The sequence below is a fragment of the Sorex araneus genome, chromosome 6, assembly GCF_027595985.1.
Source record: "Sorex araneus isolate mSorAra2 chromosome 6, mSorAra2.pri, whole genome shotgun sequence".
In the NCBI taxonomy this organism is placed as follows: Eukaryota; Metazoa; Chordata; class Mammalia; order Eulipotyphla; family Soricidae; genus Sorex; species Sorex araneus.
In genome coordinates, this window is record NC_073307.1 from 2,960,266 (window position 1) to 2,981,199 (window position 20,934).

The 20,934-nt window shown below is 63.4% G+C and overlaps 2 protein-coding genes across 2 annotated transcripts in view; one reads left to right on the top strand and one right to left on the bottom strand.

The window, feature by feature from the left end:
- Positions 1 to 1,641: 1,641 nt before the first annotated feature.
- Positions 1,642 to 18,960, bottom strand: INTS12 (integrator complex subunit 12). The gene is made up of 7 exons (XM_055142216.1): positions 18,829 to 18,960; positions 13,027 to 13,191; positions 9,394 to 9,546; positions 7,865 to 8,052; positions 6,493 to 6,652; positions 5,815 to 5,961; positions 1,642 to 2,246 (listed from the first exon to the last, which is right to left on the bottom strand). The coding sequence occupies exons 2-7, from the start codon at positions 13,180 to 13,182 to the stop codon at positions 1,668 to 1,670; spliced, it is 1,383 nt and encodes a 460-aa protein (XP_054998191.1). The 5' UTR covers positions 13,183 to 13,191; positions 18,829 to 18,960; the 3' UTR covers positions 1,642 to 1,667.
- GSTCD (glutathione S-transferase C-terminal domain containing) overlaps positions 18,948 to 20,934 on the top strand; it is a 74,633-nt gene continuing 72,646 nt past the window's right edge. Inside the window, exon 1 of the mRNA XM_055142215.1 lies at positions 18,948 to 19,041. The gene's annotated coding sequence lies outside the window, so the exon portion shown is untranslated. The remainder of the gene's footprint in view (positions 19,042 to 20,934) is intronic.

Below are 20,934 nucleotides of genomic sequence, written 5' to 3' on the forward strand. Positions count from 1 at the left end.
CTTCCCGCGCAGGAGCCTCGGGCCTGGTCCTTGGCACCCGAAACAGAACCACCACAGCCCACTACCTGCTGCAGCCGCCTCCCGTCACCCCCCCGGGGTCTCTTCCTGGGGTCCGAGTGCCTTCCCATACCACACTGCGGACACAGCGAGGCCTTAGGCCCGAGTGTTGCTCAGTCCAGCACATGTGTTCCCACCAGCACTACGGCACATGCGTGTACTGTGGCTTCCCCTTGGTGCTGTGACATTTTCATTACGGTGTCAATAAAAGTTATTTTGGTTAACACAGTGTCTGTCCTCTGTAACCTCTGGCCTCCTGATGATGCAGCGTCATCTCAGTGACTAATAAGCGCTCGCATGTCCTTGTCAGTCAGAGCCTCCTGCTTCAGCCTGCCACTTGCCACCGCTCGTCCTGAAAGGAGAAACTGAGGCACCTTGGCTGGGGAGCAGAGGACCAGGGCCTCTGCCTGGAGGCCAGAGTCATTCAGGCCTCCCTCCCTCCCTCCTTTCCTCCCTTTCTCTCTTCCTCCTTCATCCCCCTCCCTCCCCTCGCCCCCCCCTTCTGAGAGCGCAGTATGCAAACCAGGAAGTGACACTGACAGTCTCCACTAACCGGGCTTGAGCCTTTCACGTTTTATTTGCTGCTCATTTACCCACTCCAGGGTCGGCAAGTGGGGCTGTCGGGGCTCTGCAGAGGGCCGAGCCGGGCACACAGCACTCAGTGCTGGGGGCCAGTGTCCCCACCCACAGCAGGATCCCTGGAGAGCTGCCCTGAGCCTACCTGAGCCGCTCGCAGCCCTGCGGAGAGGAGCCTGTCCCGCGTGGCCCGCCGCGGGCTGAGGCTGCATCTACAGACACAGAAGTGCATCTTTTTGTCTCTGACCCTCAAGGGGATCTAAGCTTTATGCCACATCAATGTTTAGGCAACAGAATTCTGTTTCCCCAAACAGAAACACCTGCAGGAAGATTCTATTGCTAGTTTTTTTTTTTTTTTTGCTTTTTGGGTCACACCTGGCGATGCACAGGGGTTACCTCCTGGCTTTGCACTCAAGAGTTACTCCTGGAGGTGCTCAGGGGATCATATGGGACACTGGGAATCAAACCCGGGTCAGCTGCATGCAAGGCAAACGCCCTCCCCGCTGTGCTATTGCTCCAGCCCCTGCAGGAAGATTCTGAACACAGGACTTTGGTATGTGAGTTCAGGGACTTTGATCCTGAACCCATTTCCCAGGAAGAACCGGCCCGTATTCAGCAGAGGAGCTGGCACTGCCCCAGGAAAAGCCCGCACTCAGTCTCCTGTTTGTCTGGGGGCTGGGGGGCGGGGACGGGCCTGGGCCCACCCAAGCCTCCCGGTCCAGCGAGCACCCCAGGGCGACTCAAAGCCTCGCCAGGCCCCAGCTCGGGCGGGACTGGCAGGCGGGCAAAGGCAGCACAGAGACACGAGGCCCCGGGGGGGCTCTGTGTGCCCAGGGGAGCCGGGACGTGTGCAGGGCCGCAGAGATGCGCTCGCTCACCCCTCAGTGCTCCCTCCTCCCGAGCACTGCACAGCGCGCAGGTGAGTCTCCTGAGGAAGGCTTTTATTACGAGACAGAGATGACGCTCCCCGTCGCAGCTGATCGGGGGCGTTTGGGGGAGGGCGGGGGGGGTGGGGAGGGGCCCGGCGCCAGCCGCTACTTCTTGAGCTTCTTCTGGGCGGCCTTCTTCTTCACCATCTGCAGCCGCTTCATGGCGTTGAGCTGCGACTCCTGGGACGTGGGTCCCTTGAGGGAGGCGGAGGGCGCGCCGCCCGCCTCGGAGGCCGCCTTGCCCGTGGCGCTGCCCCCCGGCCCCGACGGGCCCCCCGCGCCGTTGCCTCCGAGCTGGCCGCCGGGCGCCAGGCCGCTGGGGCTGGGCAGGCCAGCCTTGCTGACGTTGTCGCAGCTGACTGAGCGGCTGAGGCCCGCCTTGCCCAGCGTCAGCGGCGGCGGTGGCTTCAGGGGGGCGGCGGGGGCCGAGCCGCCCCCCGAGCCCAGCTTGGCGCCCAGGCCGCCCTTGGAGGAGGCGGCGAGGCCGGTGAGGCCCACGGGCTTCTGGCTGGCCGAGGCGGGGGCCGGCTTCCCGCTGCTGCTCGGGGCCCCCGAGCTCAGCTTGGCTGTGGACGGCCCCGCAGAGGAAGTCTTGGCCGCGAACGCCGCCCAGCCCGTGAGGCCGCTGGTCACCGATGAGGAAACGCCGGCGCTGGAGGAGTTTCCGGAGACGACCGTGGACGGCTGGAAGAGGAAACGGCACGTCAGCCCCGGTGCCCGGAGACGTCTAGTCAGCCATTCGGACCCGAGACGCCACAGACATTCAACCCCGCGGGCAGGGCGGGCGAGGGCTTGTCCTGCACGTGGCCGCCGCGGGCTCGGGCCCCGGAATCCCACGGGGTCCTCCACGCCACCAGAAGGGGGCCCCGAGCAAGTCCCGAGCACTGCCGAGTGTGGCCCCCGACAACAATGGCCCCGTGAGGAATTAACCTGTAAGACACAGCCAGAGTCCGAGCTGACGGAATCGGCTATTTCCAAAGCAGGAAATGTCGGCTGCCGTGTTCTTGCCCTGATGACTCCCAAGACAAAGTGAGTGGAATCGCCTTGGCCCCCACTGCCCTGCTCGCTGGGCACCCCGGACAGTGCTCGGGTCGGCTCCAGGAGGTGCTGTGAGCACCGAGTCCCGCCTCAGCCCGACAGCGGCTCCCTGAACGGCTCTTAGATGCGGTCACGAGCAGGGCGGGGAGGTCAGACCCCCGCCTGGGCTCCGTCCCCGCCACGGAGACACCAGCCACGAGGCAGTCCACACCTCACCCTCGGACTCTGCTCAAGGGCCCAGGGACCAAGCCTACAGCAGACTCCAGTCCTGGGAACCCAGATAACCGCACCCGGGCCTGCAGGAGCACTGTGCGCCGCAGGCTCACTCCACGAGAGGCGCCTGCACGCGCCCACTACAGAGGACTCGGCTGGACAAGCTGCAGGCCAGATGGAAGCGGAGGCCCGAGGTTCCGTCTGTGACGGTGCTCACTCGAGAGTCCCCCCTCGCTCTCCCTCTCCTCTCCCGCGGTGCTGGGCGCTGGGCCCGGGGCTCACACACGCGCAGTGAGCTCTGAGCGCCCGGCCCGAGGCCCCGCGGCCTGCAGAGACCCCCTCACTGCCTCCAAGGCGCCCCAGGGACTCGGACTAGAAAGACGCTTCTCCACGGAACTTCCCTGGCCTAGGAAAGCCAACAGAGACCGTGCCGCCATCGTCTGACTCGGGGATGTCCCCTGCCCATCAGGGAACAGTGCTCTCTCTCCCAGAATGCAGGGAACCCCCCCTTCTCCCTTCAAAGCAGCGCCACGCTCCCACCGAGGGGACAGAGCCAGGCCACAAACAGTACCTTGGCGGCTGCCACGCTGAAACTCTGCCCGGCTCCATTCTGAGCTCCATTCCCACGGGGGAGCCTTTGTGCGGCCTGCACCCAGACATCCCGAAGCAGTGTCAAGTGCTCAAAATACAGTGCTCTGAGGGGTTAATTTCAGGAGTCTAGATTTTTGTCCAGACTTTGAAAAATGGTAGATTTTTTTTTTTTTTCAGTAATAGTGTTACAGGCCTGGAGCAATAGCACAGTGGGTAGGGCGTTTGCCTTGTACGTGGCTGACCCATGTTCGATTCCTCTGTCCCTCTCAGAGAGCCCGGCAAGCTACCGAGAGTATCCCGCCCGCAGGCAGAGCCTGGCAAGCTCCTTGTGGCATATTCGATATGCCAAAACCAGTAACAACAAGTCTCACCATGGAGACATTACTGGTGCCCACTCGAGCAAATCAATGAGCAACGGGATGACAGTGACAGTGACAATAGTGTCACCACACTCTGACACATAAATCTGTAAGAGGTAATCCTTGCTTGTCAAACCCGCTTTCTCCCCTGCACACGTGTCTCGCCTGCCCGTCTGCCCCTGCTGTGGGCACTCCGGAGGAGCCGTGTTCTCTGGAGCACGTGTTCCACGCTCCCCCTCCCCAGACTCCTAAATAAGTCCCAATAAAAACTATCTTGAGTCAAAAAAGAAAAGAACCAACAAGCCTAGCACGAGCCATCCCGATTCCCGGGGAAGCAGGAGAAGGAAGGGAAAGATGAGGGCGGGCACGGGTGCCGGGCTCTGGGTTCAGGTCCTCCGGGAGCGAACGTCTTCTCCCCGTTTCTCCCTCACACATGAGACCTCCCGGCCAGTGGCAAGTGATCTTTCAGGACACGTCACCGAAGGAAGCGCATCTGAAGGGGGCGAAAGCTCAGCCCTGACGGGATGGAAGCGGGATGAAAGCAGCAGTGCACGTCCGGCTGTGTCCCCGCGCCATCCCGGGACGGCGTCTCCGCGGTGACAGTGGCGGGCGCCTCACCAGGACACAGCAGAACAGCACACACAGAGTTTCTGACACGTATATGGAGATTTCCCTCCCCTAGAAAAGGGGTATTCAGTTTCACTTAAAAAAAAAAATCAAACCTCTTAATTAGAAGATCATAGTCAAGTCCTTAATTTTCAAAACAATAATTCATGCTAGAGCTCTTAAAAAATAAACAGTGTAATGACCTAGTGTAATGTTCAGACCGGACACAGCCACTCCAGTGCCTTTCGGGAAATCAGCCTGACTTCCATCTCAGTCTACCAAGTTTCTACATGAAAGTGGCAGACGCTCCTCATAGATCTACCCTTCCTTGGAAAATCTCCACCTGCCCCCCCTTCCTGCCTCTTCCTCTCTCTATGATGCCAGGGTGGAACCCAGACCCTGTCCAGCCAGCCGTGCTACCCCCCCCCCCCCAGGGCTCTGAGCCTTGTCACTCAGGCCTGTTAGGGCAAAGGAGTAACTTCAGAGCTTTTTAAGGTCGACCCACAAGTTTCTGCGTTTTTTTCAGGTGGGGGGAGGGGCAGGAGGAGGGCACCCCTAGCAGCGCTTGGGGCTGACCCCTAATGGGCCTGGGGGACCCTGCGGAGTGCCAGGGCCTGCACCTGGGCTGGTGGTGTGCAAAGGGGGCGCGGCCCCCGAGGCTGACTCTGTTCCCACCTTCAGTGCCGGAATGTGCAATCCGGGAGGGCTTCTCTTTGGGCTACTAGGCTAGAATAACGTTTGTCCCGCTATATCAGTAACGAAGGGTTTGATTTCAGGAGTGAAACTTAGGAAGAAGAGAAGCGACACACTCAGTGGGTGAGGTGGCCCCTGGTGTAAGAGGTGGGTCTGTGGAAGCTCACGAATAGGAGGGAGAAAAGAACACACAGCAAGAAATCCTCTTCAGAGCGGGAGCTGATGAGCCGCAGAGCAAACCCGCAGTGGGAGGGGCCACGCGCGGCAGCCGAGGGCAGAGCTAGTTCAGACTCAGACCCGCTCCCTGGGGGGCCAGAGCGACGGCACGGCGGGGAGGGCGTTTGCCTGCACGCGGCTGACCTGGGTTCAGTCCCCGGTGTCCCATATGGTCTCCCCAGCACCGCCAGGAGTAATTCCAGAGTGCAGAGCCAGGAGTAACCCCTGAGCATCGCTGGGTGGGACCCAAAAAGCAACAAACAAAAACAAACAAAAACACTCGCTTCCTGTTTGAAGAGAGAGCTGGACGGCTCAGAGACGGCAGAGGGGGCCTGCCGAGGGCCTGCCCGATCGCGCACAGGCAGAGGGAGACAAGGAAGCAGAGACGCCCTCGTGTGGGTGGGGGAGGCCGGTCTGCCTTTCCGACGGACAGCACCAAGGCCTGGCGCTGCCCATGACACAGTTGTGCGTCGTGGAGCTGCAGCCCGGTCAACTGACCAGCCGCCAAGCCCCAGAGAACAGCGGCGCGCACGCACCTTGACCTCTGTCCTCTTGAAGGCCAGGAAGGTCGTTTCCGGCTTGAGCTTGAGCTCGGGCTTCTTCACCAGCGGGTCTTTGACGGTGGGGGCGGCACACGTGACCGTGGGGGAGGGCTTCTGCGGCGGCTTCTGAGTTTTCTGCGCCTGCGAAAACCAACGGTGCCGAATAAACGCTAACTCCAGCCGAGTGCTCAGAGGAGGCCAGAGGAGGCCAGAGCTGCAGTCGGGTGCCTGGGCCCCCTGTTACACAGAACAAGGCCGCATGCGTGAGGATGGCCCGGGCTCGGGTCCCAGCCAGCCCCGCTGTTCAAGAGTCTCAGAACAGCTAAAGAGCAGCCTAGTCCCACACCAGTTCCTCGCGTGTGGGAGCTCCTTCTCCTGCCTCCCTACTTTCCAGCGAACTCTCCTACTCACTAAAACAAACAAAACCCAAACACCAGTTAGCTAAAGCCTGAGTGGAGAATCCTGTACAGAATATGGTTCGAGGCATAAAAAGGCAAATCACATTATGATACACACAAACATTTAAATCATGACTTAAGTAAGGTCCATTTTCAGCTGTCTCTAAGGTTCCGGCTGTCGCTGTGAGGCCACACCGATGTGGAGGGCGTGGCTGGGTGGGGGGCGGGGAAGGGGGCATGGCTGGGCAGGGGGCGGGGGGGCGGGGCGGCCTACCATCCTCTTCATCTGCCTGGTGCACCGGGCGCAGTACCACACCAGCCGCGGGTCGTTCACCTCCTTGTCGGTCACCTGCGGCTTGTGGCAGTCTTGGTGGTAGAGGTTGTGGCACTCCTGACACTCCACCAGCTGGTTGCCAGACGCCACCGTCATCTGCCTGAGGAGACGCACCGTCAGAGGCCGCCCTTCCCTGGAGGGGCCCACGGGACCATCCCAGCTCCCAGCTTCTGCCCCGGGCGGGGACCGCCCCAGGAGGCCGCGGCAGCGAGTCCCGGCAGTGGCCCCGGAGACTTCGCTCCTTTCACCGTTACTTCTATCAAGTGCCCGAGCGACCGTGTTTGCCCGCGTCCTCCCCATTCCTGGGTGGGACCTCCTAAGGCAGCCAACTCGGGCTCCTCCTCCGACACGGTGACGCCTTGGGAGACGCCTCTGCACTGTCCCAGGCTGCTCTGGGCCTCCGCGGGTGAGTGAGACCGCCTGCAAGGTGGGACCTAACAGTCCCGAGCCAGGGCACGGCTGGACAGTGCTCCCGGAGCCGCCCGCTGGAAGGAGCACGGCGAGGCTGCTCAGCCAGCCCCGTCCACCCGCCGAGACTCGGCGGGAGGCGCAGTTACGCGTCCTTTCCGGTCACGACCCTATTTCCTTATGGGAAAGGCTAACCCTCGTGGCGAATCAAGACTGGAACAAATCCATCTGAAGACAAGGGCGCCTCGACCGATGAGCCTATTTAGAATCCCGGCGGACGTTCCCTTTCCTGGTAATGGCCAGGAGCTGAGCCCCACTGTCCGGGCCGAAGGACAGGGCGGCGTCCCCCGGGCGGGCAGGGAGACCCATGAGCAGACGGTGCTGCCATCAGGAAGCCTGAAACCCGGTTACTCTGGTACTGAAAGTCATTTCCCATGTGATGACGCTTGTGATGCTCTCACGGGAACAGCGTGCACAGTACCCTGCCTGACGGGGAGTGACACAGTACCCTGCCTGACGGGGAGTGACACAGTACCCTGCCTGACGGGGAGTGACAGGCCAATTCACTGCCTCAACCGTGTCGACAGCCCAGGGGAGGAACAAGGCGACCCTGGTAAGGGAGGCGACGATAAGCGGGTGGCGGGCGGAGCGTCCCCGCGAGCACGGCAGCAGGTGCCTCCCCAAGCCCAGGCTGCGGGGACAGTCACACCACACAGAGCGGGAGGGACGCCAGAGCCAGCCTCAGGGAGAGCAGCTCATCGGGACACTCGTTTCCGGTCATCCCAGGCCCGAGACGGGGACGGCTGACGGGGACGGCCGGGATCTGCTTTCCAACAGTGACAGTTTTAATAAACGCAACGCCCGTGCCCGCCGGGGCTGTGGCTGCACGGCGCGGCCAGCTCACCTGCAGACGACACAGGCCAGCCCCATCTCCATGGCGAAGTCGTCGGCGCTGGTCTCCTCGAAGCCCGAGAGGTCGGCCGTGGCCAGGTCGCGGCTGCTCTGCACGGTGATGGGCGCGGACGGCGTCTCCGGCTTCTCCAGCCGCGGCTTCTTGGGGACATCCGGCCCTTCCGCGACGTCGGGCTTCATCTGCGCAAAGCACCCACGAGGACATGGGGGGAGGGAGGGACAGCACAGCGCGCCCCAGGGCCCCGAGAGGGCGCGGGAGGGGGGCCACACTCACGGGGAGGGCCCCGGTGGACGAGGAGCCACAGTGAGCAGAGACCACCGTGGGGGGTCAGTAAGCGAGGACAGGTGACCCTGCGTTCCTCATGGCAGGCCATCGGATTTGGGCCCCACTTTCCCGATCGGAAGTCAGGGACCGAGACACTGAGAAGCTAATATAATTATTTTCTATTCAAAATATTTTTTAAAAATTGGTGTTTTTTGGAGGGGAGGGATCTCGGGCCTCCCCGGTGGAGCACAGGTGGGACTCCAGGCTCGAGCCAGGGTCACTCCTGGCGGGCTCAGGGTCTGCGCGGGGGAGCAGGGAACAAACCGGGCCGGCTGGATGCAAGGCCCTGAAGTATGTCCTGTCCTGAGATATCTTAAGTTATGAGCCATTGTCACTGAAAATATGTTCAAAAGAAGTAAAAATGAACTATCGTTTTTTTTTTTTTCTTTTTTGCTTTCTGGGTCACACCCGGCAATGCACAGGGGTTACTCCTGGCTCTGCACTCAGGAACCACCCCTGGCAGTGCTCAGGGGACCATATGGGATGCTGGGAATCAAACCCGGGTGGGCCATGTGCAAGGCAAACGCCCTACCTGCTGTGCTATCACTCCAGCCTCGAACTTTTTGGCCTAAAGTTCGGACCGATTCCTCCTGGTGGAAAGAACTGCTCATGAGACTGGCTCTGGAGGCATCTTCCAGAAGTCAATGCCACTGGCCGAGCAAAGAGGCAACAAAATAAACGAATCCAATTCTCGGCACGAAACGACTATTTCAGAAAGACACAGCGTGCCACGGCTCCCTGCAGCACTAGTCACTGTGTCCGGGCCTGGGGACAGTCTGGGGCCCAGGAACAGAGGAGCGGGAAGGAAGCCGTGGCCCCCGTGCACAAAGGAACAGCACTCGGCTCAGCAACCTGCTGCGCCTGGCTGGACCAGAGGGCACGGCATCGAGTGGTCAGTGGGAAGAAGGACAAGCCGAGAGGCCGTCCCCCGTATGTGGGACACACGGGAACACAGCAAGGGAGTGACAAAGGGCCATGAGCACAGCCCTTGAGAGCCTGCCGCAGGGGGTCCTGGGCGCCTGGTGGGGCCCGCAGACACTCGGGGGGGGCGGGGGGAGGGTCATGCGCGGAAGGCCAGCAGGGACAGGGCTGTGAGCCAGGGTGCCGCGAGCCAACTGGGAGGAAATGATGGAGGTCGGAGCACAGCCCTGGCATGGCGGCTGTTCACAAGCAGCCGAGCAGGCGCGGGCACTCACCTTGTCGGCCGGTCTCTTCTCGGCCTCCTTCTTGGCCTTGTCCGTGGCGAGGGCCTTGCCATTGCTGCCGCCGGGCGGGAGGGCGGACGCCGGCTTGGGCTCCTGCTTAGTGGAAACAGGCTTCGTGCCCGACAGCTTGGCGGGCTCCCCGTCCTGGAAGTGACCAGACACGGCTCGTCACCGACCACCCGAGACACGGCACAGACCTCAGCCAGGCGGCTGCAGGCGAGGCCTCTGGGCAGGTCTGGGCCGTGCCATCCTGCCTGTGGGCTTCCCCGAGGAGACGACGAGGTACAGCCCGCAGGGTGACGCCTGGACGCCCTGCGGGGAAAGCACAGGCTCCCCGTGGCCCTCGGCCGCAGCCTCGTGCCAGCCTGCCCGGGGCTGGTCTCAGCACTGCCCGTGAGTGCCCTGCATGCGGCTTTTGCCTGGCTTCTTCCACGCGGCACGCTGGCCCTGGACGCACCCATAGGTCGGGTGGCTCAGTGGTGCCTGCCTCACCCGGCCCAGTGGCCCAGTGGGATAATGACGCATGCCGTGTTGCTCCCCGACCGTCCAGGGACGTTGGGCTCCTAGGGCCTGGGGCTGCCTGACTGACCGTCACATTGACCGGCTTTGTAGGGACAAACGCCTCCACCTCTCAGATGCCCACAGCGGCCCATCACCGAGGACGCGTGTTTACCCTTGGCAGGGGCAGCCGTGCCAGGGCCTCACTTACGCAGCCGACGCTCCGCCACAGGGCCACGTTCCCGCACCCTGCAGTGCCCCGGAGCGGCCAGGCCACTGCCCACCCAGTCCCGACCGGAGTGACGGACTCCCACCTTCTCCCGCCGCTTGGCAGAGCACAGCCTCGTCCGGGCTTGGGGCCACACCGGGCCATTCCCTGGGGCCGGGGACTCGGGAGCAAAAGGCGCGTGGATTCGGGAGAAGGCAGACAGCAGGGCCGTGCCGGGGCTGGGGGTGGCCCCGAGGGACCCCACTGACCCGAGCAGAGCAGAGCCCCGGACACCAGCCCGGATGGAAAGCGCGACTCTGGGTCTCTCGGGAAAGTGTCGGCCCGACACTGCCTTAGGGAAGCGGCGGGAAACCGTTTGTAATACACACGAGACTTGAACATGCGGCACTCGGGCCCCGCCGCCGCCCGGGAAGCTGCCGCCCAGCCCCGCAGACGCCCCCCCACTGCGGCTCCCGCTGGGCTGTGGCTCTGGCGTCACAGACGAGCTCGCCGCTGCGAGCAGGAGCTTGTGTCTGCCGGCAATGCGGGTGCAGCCCCGTCCCCAGAGACTGTCCGGCTGCCGCAGGCGGGAGACCGCGGCAAGAATCCTTCTCAGTCAGGCCCTGCCACCCGTGCACGCGCGTGGACAGAGGGACTTCCTTCTGTCCCAGGGTCCCCAATACCGGGGGCTTTAGTGGCAGAGACCGGCAGTGTGCGCTTCGGGGCGGCGTGCATCTGATGGGCCTGACTGGGGGCCTACTGCGGTGGCCGGGGGCTGGCGGGGAGGCGGGTGACTCTGCGGGCAGTACTCGGGGATCACCAGCGGCCGAGATACGAGAGGCGGGGCTCAGGGGGACGGGCGACACCCTTCTGACTCGGCCTGTCTGGCAGGAGTCTCGTCTCGCTCCCCCCCGGGTGCGCGAGCAGGAGGCCTGAGCCCCCGTGGCTGGAAGGGCCCTGAGGCGTCCACCCACGCAGGTCCATCTCCCGTGCTCTGGCCCATCCTGTGCTGGGAAGCACACACTGGGGCTGAGCAACAGGACAGTAGGAGGGCGTCTGCCTTGCACGCAGCTGGCCCGGGTTCAATTCCCGGCATCCTATATGGTCCCCAGGAGCAGTCCCTGAGCACAGAGCCAGGAGTGACCCCTGAGCAGAATCGGGTATGACCCAAAATGCCAAAAAAACCCAAAAAACGCTATGCGTTTCTTTCAATTGCAAAACTCTGCGAGGCTCACTGCAAGTGGAACATGCAGTCGTAGGTCCTGTGGTTGCGGTTTTCCGACTGCAAAGGGGGGCGCGGGGACAGCCCCTCGAGGGCCAGCTGCCACCTGCAAATCAAAGCGTCTGGGACGCTGCCCCCCACTGTACCACCCAGGAAAGGGCCGGTCAGGTGTAGCAGGGGCACGGCTGGCCCCAGGCGCGTGCTCCGCACACAGAGTGCTGCTTGAGGCCTTGGCCCGCGAGAGCTCCAGCAGCCGCCGGGCCAGGAGTCACCGTCCCCACCCTCACCGGGCTTGGGGCCGAGCACTTTCACAACATCCACTTCTTTCCCCTTAGAGTCTTACAGAATAATTACAAGTAAATGTTTTGTTCAGTGGCTTTAAAAAGGTTCTATTCGCTATGAATTAGAAACTAATAAACATCATCAATAAGCAGCTTCATCCCCAAAAGTACTAGAGAAGGGCACCCCTGCCCACCCCCGGCCCTGCCCGCGTCCACTCGCTTTTCGGGATGGTGTGAGAGTCACGCAAAGCCCAGGGAGGGAGAGACTCAGTAGCAGGGTTGCCCTGCTAGGACAGACCCGGACAGGAACGCTGACCGCAGACAGAGACCCCGGGGCCCGGACAGGAATGCTGACCACAGAGACCCCACGGCAGACCATCCCCGGGGCCCGGACAGGAACGCTGACTGCAGACAGAGACCCCGGGGCCCGGACAGGAACGCTGACCGCAGACAGAGAGACCCCCCAGGCAGTGTGTCCCCGGGGCCCGGACAGGAACGCTGACCGCAGACAGAGACCCCGGGGCCCGGACAGGAACGCTGACCGCAGACAGAGAGACCCCCCAGGCAGTGTGTCCCCGGGGCCCGGACAGGAACGCTGACCGCAGACAGAGAGACCCCCAGGCAGTGTGTCCCCGGGGCCCAGACAGGAACGCTGACCGCAGACAGAGACCCCGGGGCCCAGACAGGAACGCTGACCGCAGACAGAGAGACCCCCCAGACAGTGTGTCCCCGGGGCCCGGACAGGAACGCTGACCGCAGACAGAGAGACCCCCAGGCAGTGTGTCCCCGGGGCCCAGACAGGAACGCTGACCGCAGACAGAGACCCCGGGGCCCAGACAGGAACGCTGACCGCAGACAGAGAGACCCCCCAGACAGTGTGTCCCCGGGGCCCGGACAGGAACGCTGACCGCAGACAGAGAGACCCCCAGGCAGTGTGTCCCCGGGGCCCAGACAGGAACGCTGACCGCAGACAGAGACCCCGGGGCCCGGACAGGAATGCTGACCACAGAGACCCCACAGCAGACCATCCCCGGGGCCTGGACAGGAACGCTGACTGCAGACAGAGAGACCCCCAGGCAGTGTGTCCCCGGGGCCCGGACAGGAACGCTGACCGCAGACAGAGACCCCGGGGCCCGGACAGGAACGCTGACCGCAGACAGAGACCCCATGGCAGACCATCCCCGGGGCCCGAACGGGAACGCTGACCGCAGACAGAGACCCCGGGGCCCGGACAGGAACGCTGACCGCAGACAGAGACCCCGGGGCCCGGACAGGAACGCTGACCGCAGACTGAGACCCCGGGGCCCGGACAGGAACGCTGACCGCAGACTGAGACCCCACGGCAGACCGTCCGCGGGGCCCGGACAGTGCCCACTGCACCGGGCAGACCCTCCCCCCGCCGGGGTGGCAGGTACCTTCTGGGCGGGACGGTAGCTGGAGTCGACGCCCCGGGCCAGGGACTCGTCCAGCAGTGCTTTCAGCTTCTCGGCAGAGTCCTTGCTCTTGGAGTGCAAGAAGCCCAGGGCTTTCAGGAAGATGGGATCCAGCTCCAGGTTCACGGTGGCGGCCATGGCCAGCACCTAAGGAGAGGGAAGAGACGAAGGGCCTGAGCACAGGAGCCGCGAGCTGGCCAAGCTGACCTATTGTGTCCTGTCGCTTGTGGTCAGACCCGTGTATGCTGTACGCATGACGCAACATTCAAACGCCCGGGAGGTCACCACAGATGAAGGGAAAGGTTCTCCTTACCCGTGCCGCCAATATCTAGTCCCTTTCCCCGAAGCAAAAGCGTCATCACATAGACAGACTGTGGACCTACACCCACTCCTAAAGTCCAGAAAAACTCTTCGACACAGAATCTCTTCCTAATTCGATTTTAAAATATTACTAAGTTCAGTGCATGCTTTCTTGACGTGCTCAGATCAAAATTACTGTATGGCTATCCAGATCTCTCAAATTTCATTTCCATCACACGTGTACACAGAGTGCATGCATGCGAGTGGAGTGTATGCGTGTGCGTGTGTGTGTACTGGTGGTGGCGGGGGTGTCCTGGGAAGCCCAGGTCGTAGACTGTAGGGCTGCTGCAGCTCTGACTCCATCTCTCTCTCTGCCGTCTGTCTGCATGTCTCGGAAACACACCTGTGATAATGCTGATGGGTCACATTTGGGAGGTGGTATCACGTGCATTTGTGTGTCTTTAAGAAGCAAGTCCTGTCGGATGGCACCCTGTGTGTGTTGTGTGTGTGCGCGCGCACACATGCAAGTGTAAACTCTCCCCTAGGGCCTGTGACTATGCCAAGTGTCAGAAGGAGCTTGAAGCCCAGCGAAGCTATCATACATCAAAGGCTCAGGAAATTCTAAGACAGTGAAAAGTTTTGTTTTCAGCTAGTCTAGTGTGGCCCTACGTCTGGCTGTCACCTTTCCAAATGCTTCCCTAGGCAAGGAATTATTAAAATAAAAATGTATACTTTGTGTTCGATCCTTTGATGAATATGCCGTGGCTTGAAATTGCCTTCTCTCCTCCAGGTTAATATCGTAATAATGCAGCACCCTTCGTGCTGGAGCTAAGGATCTGCCAGCAATCCCTCCATAATCTCTCATTTGCAGGGGTTTATAAAGCCATTAAAATCTGCTGTAGGTTGAATCTTGGCATATGAAAGCTTAGCCTGAAAATGGATTTTGTTTGTTCCTTCCCCGTCTACTCTAATCCCTCCCCAACTCTGACAGAAACACATGCGCATGAGTGCGCGTGCGCGCGCACACACACACACACACACACACACACACACACACACACATGCAGACTCATGCATGCACGCACACTCACACATGCATGCACACACACGCATACACACACACTCAGAGGCTTTATTTCTTCAAGTGCTCCAGAAGGCACGAGAAGTGACGTGAGCAAAGGCCGGGTTCTCAGAAGTGCCCTGTGCCTGAGGTTTGCAGGGCCAGGGGGCACTTTCAGAATCACTCAGGGTGCTGGTCACCACGGACAACCGGAAGAAAACATCCACGGGTGAGATCACAGCCCTTGCGTATCCAGGACAGTCCGCGTTATAAGGCACTGAGCACAGGGCTTGAGACTAGAAAAACCATCACTGACATCGATACACCGAGAAACAAGCTCGGAGTCCATGTTGTTGCTGTTGTTGTTTTGTTTTTGTGGCTTTTTTGCCTTTTTGGGTCACACCCAGCGATGCTCAGGGGCTACTCCTGGCTCTGCACTTGGGCGCGACAGGACAGCGGGCAGGCGGTGGTCAAGCAACCTCCCGCCTGGTGGGCTCCACACGGGATGCAGGGAGAAAATAACAAAATTTCTTTCTAATTTTTCACTTAGGAAGGACCTATTGTGGGCCGCAGCGGATAGCACAGCGGCTAGGGCATTTGCCTTGCATGCGACCGACCCGGGTTTGATCCCCAGCATCCCATATGGTCCCTTGAGCACTGCCAGCGGTGATTCCTGAGAGCAGAGCCAGGAGGAACCCATGTGCATCGCCGGGTGTGACCCAAAAAGCAAAAACAAAACAAAACAAAAACAAGGACCTGTTGATACAGTGTGAGGTTACGTTTTTGGACACTCTAGAATCCTTGACCCTAATAATCTACGGGAATATTATTCTGTTACAGTGATGTGAAAGAAATTTAATATTTTAAGTGTAAGCTTGATTTTAAAGTTGGTTTTAAAATAAGCATGTCAGAACATTGGTAATCATCATTTACAAAATGCCGGTGATGGGCTGCTGAGAAAGTGCGGGTGGGCAAGGCTGGCACACCGGGGGGTGACCCCTGACCACTGGGCGTGGCCTCAGAACAAACCCCCGAGATGCCAGTGTGCAGGGAGTGGCAGCGGGGGCTGCGGAATGAGTTCTCTCTTCCCGTGTCCTGGGAACTGTCCACGGCAGATGCAGGCAGGTGACCAAATGTCCCTACCAAACTACGGTCTCTTCCCTCTCTGTCTCCGCTCTGACCTAGCTGCCACCTGTCACCCACTCCCTGCCGCCCCGCCACCAGCGCAGCCTTTCAGGACCTCTTCTGGGGCTCAGGGTGGGGCTGCCCACAGCACCCGAGTTCCATCGGCCCGGCCCCTCCCCGCCTGCACCCCACTTCCGCCCAGTGAAGACCCCTGGCCCGCAGAGCTCACCAGCCAGGCGGCCTCTCGCCCACTCACCCACTTCCCGCCACCCAAGGACACCCGGGGCTTTCTCCTTGCTCCTTCCGGGGCCTCCCGCAGGGAGTGACCTGCCACCTGGCACGCAGAGGAGCCGTCAGAGGAAGGAAGCATCTGCCTCTCCCACTCCCCACCCAGAAACGAGGAACAGGGGCCATTCCTGGGCTGTCCCCGGCGGCTCCGTGGCATCTGAAGGGTCACGCCCCTCCCATCCTGTCTGGTCACCCTGTAGCAGGATCTCCCCGGAAAGTCGAGTATGTCAGACGCCTTTTCTCCATTTCTCTTGCGGGGGCCACACCCTACGCTTTGGCCTCTCCTGTGATTCAGGAAAAGACCCTCCCCAGCGGACCCATTAGGGGACCTGTTTCACCTCCTACTTTCTCAGTCTCCCCGGGAGTTCCCCGACTCCCTGGCAGTCCCCAGAGGCGGCGGGGCCCGCCTTGCCTGCCCCCCTCCCCGCGCACCCGGGGGAGACGCCAACTGGGTCTGGCACGCTCCACTGCTGACGCAGTTCGGGCAGAGGCGGGCGGGGGCCGTGCGCAGGGGCTGCTCTTCACGTGGATGCAGCGTCCTGCTAGAAGGACGGCCCTGGACGGCCGGACCGACGCCCTGCGGCCAAGCCTGTCATTTTCTCTCTCCAGCCCGGCAGGCTCCGGCTGCTGCCTCCTACTCACCGGGCCTCGCCACTGCCAGCCTCCTTCCTCGCGGGCCTCCTCCCCCCGAGCCGGAGAGTCAGCCCAGCACCTCCCTCCCGCGCAGCCACTCCGCCTTCCCCGTCCCCATCACCCCTGAGACCAAGCGCCGTCACTCGGGCCTGGCCTGCAGCGTGTCCCTCTCCTGGCAGAGCCCAGCGGGCGCTGCTCACCGTGCAGAGGTTAAAGCACAAGACGCCGCACGAGGTCTCTGGTGCCCACAGGGCGGCCGCTCAGACACGGGCAGCAGCTGGGGCTGGCACCGAGTAGGGACTCGCGGAATGTGCCCCGCCCCAGGCCACCCCGCGGGGCTCCTTTCCTCTCGCTGTGCGTTTCGGGCCACACGTGGGGGTGCCGAGGGCTCAAGGCGGGGGCTCCTGGCTGCAAAGCGTGTGCTCTGGCCCCCTGGCCCACCGCCCTGGCCCCCACGCGGTGTATCTCGAGACTCAACACGGCTCCCTGCTGCCTCACGCTGTGTGGAAGTTCCCGTATTCCATCTTACCCGTCCATCAGAACCAGGTTTCCCTCCGAGCGGACCTGTGACAGCCTTCCTGTCCCGCGTCCCCAAACACCCTGGCCTTCCTGGGTGCCACAGGCCCCTAGCTCACGCCAGCAGGGTCTCCTTACTGCCCTGAAGGTCCCATGAGGGTCAGCACTGGCCCGGCAGAGCCCTGGGAGACAGCAGGGGCGAGGGGCAGGCTGGCCGGGAGGAGGGGGTCACCCACTTCCTCCTGCAGAAGGTCCCTCGGGGCCGGCCCTCGGCTCCCCCTGCCCCCGCCTCAGACCGTCTCTTCACTGGCTGCTCTGCGCACCTCACTTGCTGTGGCTCTCGGCACTGTCCGAGGGGCCGTCAGGGGCCATCCTTCTCGTGCCACCAATTCCTTTCTTGGTAGTTTTTCTTTTCTTTTTTTTTCTTTTTGGGTCACACCTGGCGATGCTCAGGGGTCACTCCTGGCTCTGCGCTCAGGAATTACCCCTGGCGGTGCTCAGGGGACCATATGGGATGCTGGGATTTGAACCCGGGTCAGCCGCGTGCAAGGCAAATGCCCTCCCCGCTGTGCTATCGCTCCAGCCCCTTTCTTGGTAGTTTTTCTACGCGACATGACCAACTTTCCTCTCCAGGCAGATGCCGTCCGGCCCCAGGCCCACACCGCCGGTTTCCTGGTGCTCAGAGGCCCCCTTGCCCTTGGACATTCAGTCACGTCCAAGGCCGAGCGTAGGAACAGTTCCCCGCGGAGGACCCTGTCCCGCGCTTTGGGCGACCCCACTCTCCACGGGCTGGGCCCAGGCCTCCATCTTCTGCCCCTCCCACCTGGGCAGCGGGCAGTGTCGTGCCAGGCCCCTCCCGCGCCCGGTTGTCCACTTCTCACTTTGCTTTCGCCCCCACAGCACCAATCTTCTCTATTCTCTGTGACAGCAACACCGTTGCCACGTCTGTGTTCCTGGATCAGTTTCCTTCCTCGGGCCCCTCAAAAATGAAGGGTTCTCCCTCCCTTCAAAATAAAGCCCACCTTGTCCTGGCGCTTTAGAAGACCCAAGGAAGGTCCGAGAGTTTCGGTTCCTCCCTTCCCCAGGACTCCCTGTTCACTCGCCTGCCACCTCTACTCCTCTTCTCGCTCTCCTGTTTCTACCCACCTTCCAGCTCCACCCGCGGTCACTCCAAAGGCCCCTTCCCCAAGGCCTCCCTTCCCGGCGGCCGCGGTGCTGGGGTCCGGCCCTGTGACCGTGGAAGTGCATGGACGCAGCGCACTGGACACGGGCATCTGTGCACACGTATGTCTGTGTGCACGTATGTCTGTGCGCACGTATGTCTGTGCACACGTATGTCTGTGTGCACGTATGTCTGTGTGCACGTATGTCTGTGTGCACGTATGTCTGTGTGCACAGACATGCACCCACACCCACGGCCACGGTTTCTTGTCCGAAAGGTGCTGTTTGGCCCCCAGGCCGCGGGTCGGAGCAGCAGCTCTGGGTCACCCGGTCCAGCACCCCAGGGACCCCGAGCCCTGCGAGTGCAGACCCTTCCCGGAGAGACCCCAGTCCGGGGGAGGGGGGTGTGACCCCGGCCCCGAGGGCCCGCCCCAGACCCCCGACGGCGCCCCCCCCCGACTCCGCCCCGACGGCAGCCCCCCCCACCCCGTCCCCGCTAGACCCGGACCCCGCCGGCCCCGCCCGCCCCCGACGGCGCCCCCCCCTCCCGCCCCTGACCGGGACCCCGCCCCCGCCCCCGACGGCGCCCCCTGACCCCGACCCCGACCCCGCCCCGCCCCGCGGGAAACGCGGCTCCGGAAGCCAGTTCCGTCTGTCCGTCCGTCGGTCCGTCCCGGGGCCGCGCGCCCGTCGCCACTCACCGCTGCGGCGCTCGGCGGCGCCTTCCGTCCGTCCGTCCGTCCGCCCGCCCGCGGGGGTTCGGGCTCTCGGAACCCGGCCCGGCCCGGCGGCGGCGCGGGGCAGCTTTGGCGGCGGCGGCCGGAAGTGACGCGCGGGCGCTTCCGGTCTGGGGCTGTCGCGGCCCCGCCGCCCCCTTGGCGCTGCCCGCGCGGGGCCCGAGCCGCGGCCGCCGGGTAAGGAGCGTCGGGCGGGGGGCGCGGGCCGGGGCAGCGCGTGCGCCGGGACCCCCGGCCCTCGGATCCGCTCGGGGGCGCCGCGATCCCCCGACCCCCGGAGTCTGCGGGACCCCAGACCCCCGGATCCCCCCGGGGCACGCCGCGATCCCCGACCCCCTGAACCCCCGGGGCGCGCCGGGACCCCCGACCCCCGGATCCCCGCGGGGCGCGCCGGGACCCCAGACCCCCGGATCCCCCCGGGGCGCGCCGCGATCCCGGACCCCCTGAACCCCGGGGCGCGCCGGGACCCCACACCCCCAGATCCCCCCGGGGCACGCTGCGATCCCCGACCCCCTGAACCCCGGGGGCGCGCCGGGACCCCCGACCCCCGGATCCCCGCGGGGCGCGCCGGGACCCCAGACCCCCGGATCCCCGCGGGGCGCGCCGGGACCCCAGACCCCCAGATCCCCCCGGGGCGCGCCGCGATCCCGGACCCCCTGAACCCCGGGGCGCGCCGGGACCCCACACCCCCAGATCCCCCCGGGGCACGCTGCGATCCCCGACCCCCTGAACCCCCGGGGCGCGCCGGGACCCCCGACCCCCGGATTCCCGCGGGGCGCGCCGGGACCCCCGACCCCCGGATCCCCGCGGGGCGCGCCGGGACCCCAGACCCCCGGATCCCCCCGGGGCGCGCCGAGACCCCAGACCCCCAGATCCCCCCGGGGCACGCCGCGATCCCCGACCCCCTGAACCCCCGGGGCGCGCCGGGACCCCCGACCCCCTGAACCCCGCGGGGCGCGCCGGGACCCCCGACCCCCGATCCCCGCGGGGCGCGCCGGGACCCCCGACTCCCGGGGCGCGCCGGGACCCCGGCCCGCAAGCCGCGCGCAGTGTGGGCTGGGGGTCGCACAGGGACTTCGCCCCGGCAGGAGTCCCGGCACCCGCGTCCCCGCCTCCAGCTGGGGCAGGTGCATCAAAATGCCTTTTCCCCCCATAGAAAGCGCAGGTGCGGAGGGAAGGTGGGCGCGGCAGCGAGGGATTCCCCAGCGCGGGACCTGGGCTCTGGGGTCTGGGTCTGGGTCTGGTTCTGGTTCTCGGTCTGCGTCTGGGTGTGGGGCCAGGGTCCGGGATCTGGGTCTGGGTTAGGGGTTTGCGGTCAGAGTCTGGGGTCGGGGTCAGGATCTGGGTCTGGGTCTGGGTCTGGGTGTCAGGATCTGGGTCTGGATCTGGCTCTGGGGCCTGAGTCTGGGTCTGGGTTTGGGGTCCAGGTCTGGGATCTGGGTCTGAGTCTGGGGTCTGGAGTCTGGGGTCTGACGGGTTTGGGGTCTGGGTTTGGGGTCTGGGGTCTGGGGCTGGGCCTGGAGTGTGGATCTGGGTCTTGGGTCAGGGTCTGGGGTCTGGGCCTGGGGTCTGACCCAGCTCCGGGAGGCCCCACCACACCTGAGCATGCCAGAAGCCCGGCCTGAGAGTGCGGTGAGACGCTGTGGTTGGGGGTCGTTTGGGCCTTGGCATCCCCCCTGCTCCTCACTGTCCCAGGCAAAGGCGCAGGCCTGGGCTTCCTGTGGCTGTGGACAGGTCACTTGGGGGTTTGTGGGTTTTTTTCCTCCCAGTCAGGGAGTTTTGAGCCCGTTTACTTTGTAGCTGTTCCACTGGGCTTGAGATACAGTAGCCGGGCCTCCGTTCTCAGGCAACTGTGTAGCAGATCTTGGGGTTCGAGGTCTCAGGCCAGAGCTGCGACCTCCCAGCGAGGCCCTGGGTTATATATCTGATCTGGAGTCCAAGCGGCCTACGGTCGGATTAGACCTCGGGCTGTGAGGATTCACACTGCACCGTGTCGAGGGCGGAAGCCACCTTCTGTGCTCTGAGGGTCAGTTTGATTTCGGCACGATGTGGCTAGCACACAGCTTTGGT